Source organism: Etheostoma spectabile, chromosome 19 (genome assembly GCF_008692095.1).
Source record: "Etheostoma spectabile isolate EspeVRDwgs_2016 chromosome 19, UIUC_Espe_1.0, whole genome shotgun sequence".
NCBI lineage: Eukaryota > Metazoa > Chordata > Actinopteri > Perciformes > Percidae > Etheostoma > Etheostoma spectabile.
The window spans coordinates 11,003,074-11,010,126 of record NC_045751.1 but is presented as its reverse complement, the minus strand read 5'-3'; the positions used below and the strand labels follow the sequence as shown (position 1 = coordinate 11,010,126).

The window sequence follows — 7,053 nt, the reverse complement described above, 5'->3', positions numbered from 1 at the left end:
TTAATTTGTAAAAATGTTTAATTAGCATCATAGAAGATTGAGTCCCAATTTCTTAACATCTTTTTTTCTTTGCAGATGTAACGATTCAATTTAGTTTTGGGATAATTTAAAGATCTGTATTTTGGCAGTGATTGAGAGTACTTGTAAATACCTTGTGCGTGCGTGCGTGCATGTGTGTGTGCGCACATTTACGCACAACTTTGCACCAATTGGCTGCGTGCATGTTTGTCTCCCAGTGACGGCCTTTGACTTCTACCACCCTGTCTCTTCAGATCCTTCTGGTGCACAAGCTGGACGGCCACAACAGTCTGAGCTACGTGTGTGTGTTCGTCCCCCTCTGGCTCTCCCTGCTCACCCTCATGGCCACCACGTTTGGCCAGAAGGGAGGAAACCACTGTAAGTGTTTAACGCCGGTAACGGGCTGCGGCCGCTAAACAGCTCCACGGCTTCTGTGTACTGTAGAACTATTTGTTCTATAACTTTACTTTCATGTAGCTTTTTGTGAAACTTTACTACGTACAGCATTGATCAACTGATTTGTATGTTTTGCGTCTTGTTGAGTTTATACGTATATTCCTATATATGTCTATTTATTATTGATTTTTATTATTGATGTCTATAAAATACTAAAAAGTTACCTTTACAATCACTGCTAGCTGCCATATTCAGACTTTCCAAAGATATTCAGTTTACTTTCGTAGAAAACAGACCTAAACCCACAGGGTGAAAACAGGATCTGCAGCAATGTGCGGCACAACAAAAATATGGTGTTCTTTTTATAAATAATTACAACCTCAAAACACAATCAACACAAAAATTAGCATAATATGGGCACTTTAAAAAAAACAATTTTAGATGGTTACTTGGTTGTCAAAATAGTACATTTTTCTGTCAGCCGATAATTGATTTAACAAACCGTTTCAGCTCAGCCAACGTAGTGACGTCTTCAAATAAATACCTGTGTACCTGTGGTAGTTGGCAAGTACCAATGATTGTTATTTCTGTGCCATTGAGTTCCCCTCTGTCCTGATCTTCCTTTAGGGTGGTTTGGCATCCGTAAGGACTTCTGCCACTTCCTGTTGGAGCTCCTCCCCTTCCTGCGAGAGTACGGTAACGTGTCCTACGACCTCCAACGCAGCGAGGACCCCGAGGCGGCCGAGGATCTGCCCGTCCCCGAACCGCCGCCAAAGATTGCCCCGATGTTCCACAAGAAGACCGGCGTGGTGATCACACAGAGCCCCGGGAAGTACTTTGTCCCGCCGCCTAAACTCTGCATCGACATGCCGGACTAACTGGATCAGGGCGGACGGGGACGGCTGTACTGACGGGTTCAAGTCGTGGAGCCAAAACCGCAGAGGACACTGTGTTTGTTTTGGTTTTATCGAAGGATTTGGTCCCCTCGCCTAAACTCTGCATTAGCATGGCTGCCGAGAGAGACGCACTAGAGCCAGTATGGTGATGGAACACTAAAGGATCCACGAGAGTAAAGACTGCCCGGCCTAACTCGGTCGAGGACTGAATCATGGAACCAAAAGAAAGGACTTCTTTGTTTTTTATCCGTAGGTGAAGTTTCACTGTTTTGCTTACTCCCAGTTTTATCCATTTCATGATGGACATTTTGGGGGAAATTGACAACAGAATTGTCTCCGATTCACTTGGATCTAAATATTTAGGCTGACATGATCGCTGACAGACGAGCTGGATCTGCGTAGACTTGAATATTTGACTCTGTAACAGCTGTTGATCGTTGATTCAGACAAACCTAAAGCGAAGATGACATTCGTCTTGCTTTAAGATGGGGACCATTAGAGATACTAGCTTGAATTTGGGATTTTTTTCTCCCCTGTGTCCACTATTGACCATGCAGGGGGAGAAACAAAGGAAGAAAGGTTCAGCTTGTTTTCAGGTTCTTGGCACAATGTTTGCATGCCCATATGTATACTGAAAGAGTTAGTACCTTTGCCAAGGAGGTATGCTCTTTTTGTATGTTCTTTTGTTCGGTTTGCTTCCCTCCATCTGCCAGCAACAGCTATTTTAAAATAATAAATAATAATAATATATACTTAGGTTCTTCCTTAGCCACACCTTTCCACCATAAACCTCATACTGCTGATACACAAATATTTAGTTCACTCTTGTCAACATTGTGGGGCATCTGTGCTGCATTCAATTCAATTTATATTGTCAAATCATAACAGATGTTATCTCTGCACCCTTTACAGATACAGAGTAGGTCTAGACCTCACTTCAATCTTCAATTTACAGAAACCCAACAATCCCCCAAGAACATTTGAACACAGCAGCAGGAAAAAAAAGTCCTTTTTTCATGTGGTGTCAGCATAATTGGAAAAATGTATTTCTGATTATATTTCATGACTCAACTATTCCGCCTCCCTTTCCCTTCGTTGTCACGCAAATACTGGACACGGCTATCAAAGTGTTGTTTCAACACCCTGAGCAATAAAAAAAAAAAACATCTTCTGTGCAGCGTCGATGTTGTTTCCACATTACAACCTAAAGCTCGTGGACACGCTAAAGTTGGACTTCCCAACTCGGAAAATGGGACCGTCCGAGGAGCGTGTGAAAGCACCGTGGCGGAGGTCTGCTGCTCGCTGTAATCATTCATCTGTTCATACTGGCTGTGTAAGGATTCCTGCCGTCCTTCATACCAACTCAAGATGTGTTGGGAACAAAATCCACAGTTTGTTAAAAAGTACAGCAAGTGTGAAATTTCCTCTGTTTCAACAGAGTGTTTCCATGTGAGGCTGTGCAGGATATGACAACACACAAAGGGGTTTCATACGGTCGTAAGTCTCATTAGCTTCAGCCCAATGTTAGAATGCATATCTGCACAGAACAAGAACTGTTGATTTCATCTCTCTTCCCCCCCCCCCTCTCTTTCATTGCAGCGGGATGAACGGGCTGAATTATTACAGTGACTCTTGCAATGTGCATTTGTCATGCAAATCTTGTTTTAAAAATATACCTGAAAAGAAATTGAACCTTTAAAAGAGAACAATGGAAAACGCACTTTGTTTATCAGTTTTTTGTATTCCTGTTTGTTTGTGTGTTTAAATAACATAAGTCACATTGGGGACCAGAGTGGAGATGACAGAGTTAAAGACCTGGGGGAAAAAGCAGTATTTGCAAAACAATCACCCACATCTGTTTCAATTCATCTTGTAGTACAATCTGTGCTGAGAGTCATGTGTTTTTAGTGATTGTCCACGTTTTCTGGGATTCAAAAGCTTAACGAATGTGGCAAAATCTGTACCTCCCATACGGGACTCCGAGCTGATGATGACGATGTGCATCATTGTATTGTGGTTTAGCAGCTTTCACCTTATTCTTGTAGCATACTGAAGAAAATTAAAGAGCTTTGCTGTGTCCCTTTTCCGTGCACCAAAGCCAGGCATTTTCAATTCCTACACATATCTGCTCTACGATGACAAATATTTTTTTTTTTAAGAGACTATAACTCCCGAGACTCCCTGTGTGTATGTGTGTGTGTGTGTGTGTGTGTGTGTGTGTGTGTGTGTGTACAATACCATATTTCATCAAGTTATCGGAAAAGCAAAAACAATCATCCCCATTTTTTTTTTTGTTGGACACCCTTATTGCTGGAGTATCCAGCATGCTGTGTACATTTTTTCTACATGTCTCTTTTCCATTAAATTGGTCTGATTTACTCCATACACTCTTCCTTTATTCTGCAAGCAAAACTACCTAGATAACTTGGAATCCACCAGTATGTCAGACAAAATATCAAGCAATAACTATGCCATGAAAAAGTACAGTAAGAGATGACAAAAAGTTGGAAAAGTGTAAAAAATAAAAAAAAATCAGTATAGTGTGTTAAAAAACTCATTGTATAGTATATTATGTCAAAATAAAGGCAAAATATAGTATGTCCAAAAAAAGTCATCGTATTGCACAAGTTGAAGAAAGTAGTATAGTATGTCAAAAGACAAGGAAATTTTCATAGGATCTTAAAAAGAAAAAAGTCATAGTATAGTGTGTGAACAAGAGGAAAAATTGTCAGTTCTAGTATGGTATGTTGAAAAAAGTAATAGTATAGTATTTTGAAAAAAGGTATAGTATGAGTATGTCGAAAAACCGTGGTTTGTCATAGTATAGCATGTCAAAAAAAAGAGGAAAAAAGGTTTTTAAAGGTTATTTTCATATTTTACATACTATGACAAAAAATGTAGTGTAGTATGTTGATAAGAGGAAAAAAAATCAATATATGTCGAAAAATACAAAGCATTAATTATTCATAATATGTCAAGAAAAGAGTCATAGTTTAGTATGTTAAAAAAAAGGAAATGTCATAGTATAGTATGTTGAAAAAAGTCATTACACTACGGTATGTCGAAAAAAAAGAGGAAATAAGTCAGCATGGCATGTCAAAAAAGTCATAGTATGTCGAAAAAAAGGAAAAAGGTCGTAGTATAGTAAGACAAAAAAAGAGGAAAATGTCATAGTATAGTATGTTGAAAAAAGTTACATTATAGTACAGTATGTTGAAAAAAAGAGGAAAAAATCATAGTACAGTAGGTCAATAAAAGCTATAGTATAGTATGTCAAAAAAGTCATAGTATGTCGAAAAAAGGAAAAAGGTCGTAGTATGACCCAAAAAAAGAGGAAAATGTCATAGTATAGTATGTTGAAAAAAGAGGAAAAAATCATAGTACAGTAGGTCAAAAAAGTCATAGTATAGTTTGTTGAAAAAAGTCATAGTATGTGTCAAAAAAAGTAACAGTATAGTATGTTGGAAAAAGCGAGAAAAGTCATTATATAGTATGTAACCTTTTTTAAATGATATTTATTGATGTAGTATCATCAGTTACATTAAGAGAAATTCTTCCCACAACTAGCAATATGTTACAGTAAAAAAAATAAATCAGCATTTTTTAATATTTACATAAACATGGAAATCCCTGTTAAGTTAATTCTATTCAAGTAAATAGGAGACGGAAAATGAACATTATGTGGTGAGTGAGGTTGGGTGTGCGTCCGTCTTTAAGACTCATGATAACTGACTGAGTGATATAGCGTTCACCGGTGATTGGTGCGTCTATGAAAGCGGTCCCTGAGTACAGTACAGCTGGTAAACGGTTCTGCTCAGAGCTGGACCCAGGTTTCTGAAAAGCAAGGGGAGAAAATTAAGCATTAATAAATCACAATTTCAAACATAATCCATCACAGAAATAGAACACAACCAACTCTTTTATTCTACCATCTCCTATTTACATCCTTAACCCTTATCCTAACCTCAACCATAGTATTACATCACTAAACCTTAGTCTAATCCTAACCTCAACCATAGTATTACATCACTAAACTTTATCCTAATCCTAACCTCAACCATAGTATTACATCACTAAACCTTAGTCTAATCCTAACCTCAACCATAGTTAGGGCTGGGTACCGAACTTCGGTTTTTTTATGGTACCGACCGAAATGTTTCGGTTTTACACAGTATCAAATTATGCCTCGTCTTTCGGTGCCAAGTTTCGGTGATTGGCTGTAACGTTAAACGTGATTGCGTTACCCAAGAAAAATACATACGTGGTTACGCCGACAGACGGGGTTCACGTGTATCTGTTGTGAACTGGTTGCGAGCAACGTTGTACCGCTTAAAAATGCCACCTAGAAGAGCGGACCGCAGGCTGCCTGTGCAGCCCTCCCCCTCTCAGCCGCCTGTGGGCAATGCAAAACCAGAGCCGACTCCGAGTGATTCAAAATATCCACCACCGGACTCCGCCTCATCAAAGAGTACCGAGGACGGCACTGTGTCTGGGATTTCAACAGGCAAGTTTATGTTTATTAGCGTTACTGCAACTTAACACGTGCATCGTGCTGAGTTAGCGTGTAGCCTTATTTATTGCTGCGTAGCTAGTAAATCAAACTAACATTTCAAGACAATACTTTGTCCATGTTTGTAAAAATAGCTTATCCATTGGGTCAGCTGGTTAAACAGCTAACCTTATCTTCACTGTTATTTTTATATTCTCCTCACAGTGGCCTCTGACTCTGAGTGTTGTGATTTTCTTTTTCTCAGAATTGATATAAAACTGGTATTGAAAAAGGTTATCGTTCAGGAACCGATATCGAAGTAAAGTATCGGTATGGTACCGGTATCGAAAATTTGATTGTACCCAGCCCTAACCATAGTAATACATCACTAAACCTTATCCTAATCCTAACCTCAACCATAGTAATACATCACTAAACCTTATCCTAATCCTAACCTCAACCATAGTAATACATCACTAAACCTTATCCTAATCCTAACCTCAACCATAGTATTACATCACTAAACCTTATCCTAATCCTAACCTCAACCATAGTATTACATCACTAAACCTTAACCTAATCCTAACCTCAACCATAGTATTACATCACTAAACCTTAACCTAATCCTAACCTCAACCATAGTATTACATCACTAAACCTTATCCTAACCATAACCTTAACCATAGTATTACATCACTAAACCTTATCCTAATCCTAACCTCAACCATAGTATTACATCACTAAACCTTATCCTAATCCTAACCTTAACCATAGCTTTACACCACTAACCCTAACCTTAACCATCGTTTTACACCACTAACCCTAATCCTAACCTCAACCATAGTTTTCCCACCCCTAACCCTAATCCTGACCTTAACCAGTTTAACGTCCTTAACCTAACCATAACCACACTTCTACATTTCCAACCCCAACCTTTAACCTTACCCTAACCGCACTCTTACTTTCTGCATGGAATCCTTTTACACACCAACATTGATGTGTCCCTTAACTTCTAGTTGAGTATATTTTCAGTTAAGTCACAGTACTTTGACTCAGTTATGATATGTTGTCTTCTTTTTTGTTGAAACATGACTTATTGGAACATTCTAGGAAAAAATTATGAATCAAGTTTACAATACAAACCTTTTCAGCTTCCCGTATCGGATGGAAGAGAGGAGTTTCTCCTTCTCTGCTTCACTTGCACACTTTTTATAGGCTGTCAGAAGACTGAGAGAGAGAGAGAGAGAGAGAGAG

General features: G+C 38.8%; 2 protein-coding genes across 3 annotated transcripts in view; one reads left to right on the top strand and one right to left on the bottom strand.

Moving 5' to 3' along the window:
• Positions 1 to 3,124, top strand: part of tmem185 (transmembrane protein 185) — an 8,462-nt gene extending 5,338 nt beyond the window's left edge. Inside the window, exons 6-7 of the mRNA XM_032499443.1 lie at positions 273 to 396; positions 1,042 to 3,124. Coding sequence (XP_032355334.1) covers positions 273 to 396; positions 1,042 to 1,292 — 375 coding nt within the window. The 3' untranslated portion in view covers positions 1,293 to 3,124. The remainder of the gene's footprint in view (positions 1 to 272; positions 397 to 1,041) is intronic.
• A 1,694-nt stretch (positions 3,125 to 4,818) lies between these two features.
• mus81 (MUS81 structure-specific endonuclease subunit) overlaps positions 4,819 to 7,053 on the bottom strand; it is a 9,654-nt gene continuing 7,419 nt past the window's right edge. For both annotated transcript variants that reach the window (XM_032499430.1, XM_032499432.1), the window contains exons 16-17: positions 6,943 to 7,026; positions 4,819 to 5,144 (exon numbers count right to left, since the gene is read on the bottom strand). In XM_032499430.1, coding sequence (XP_032355321.1) covers positions 5,078 to 5,144; positions 6,943 to 7,026 — 151 coding nt within the window. In that variant the 3' untranslated portion in view covers positions 4,819 to 5,077. The remainder of the gene's footprint in view (positions 5,145 to 6,942; positions 7,027 to 7,053) is intronic.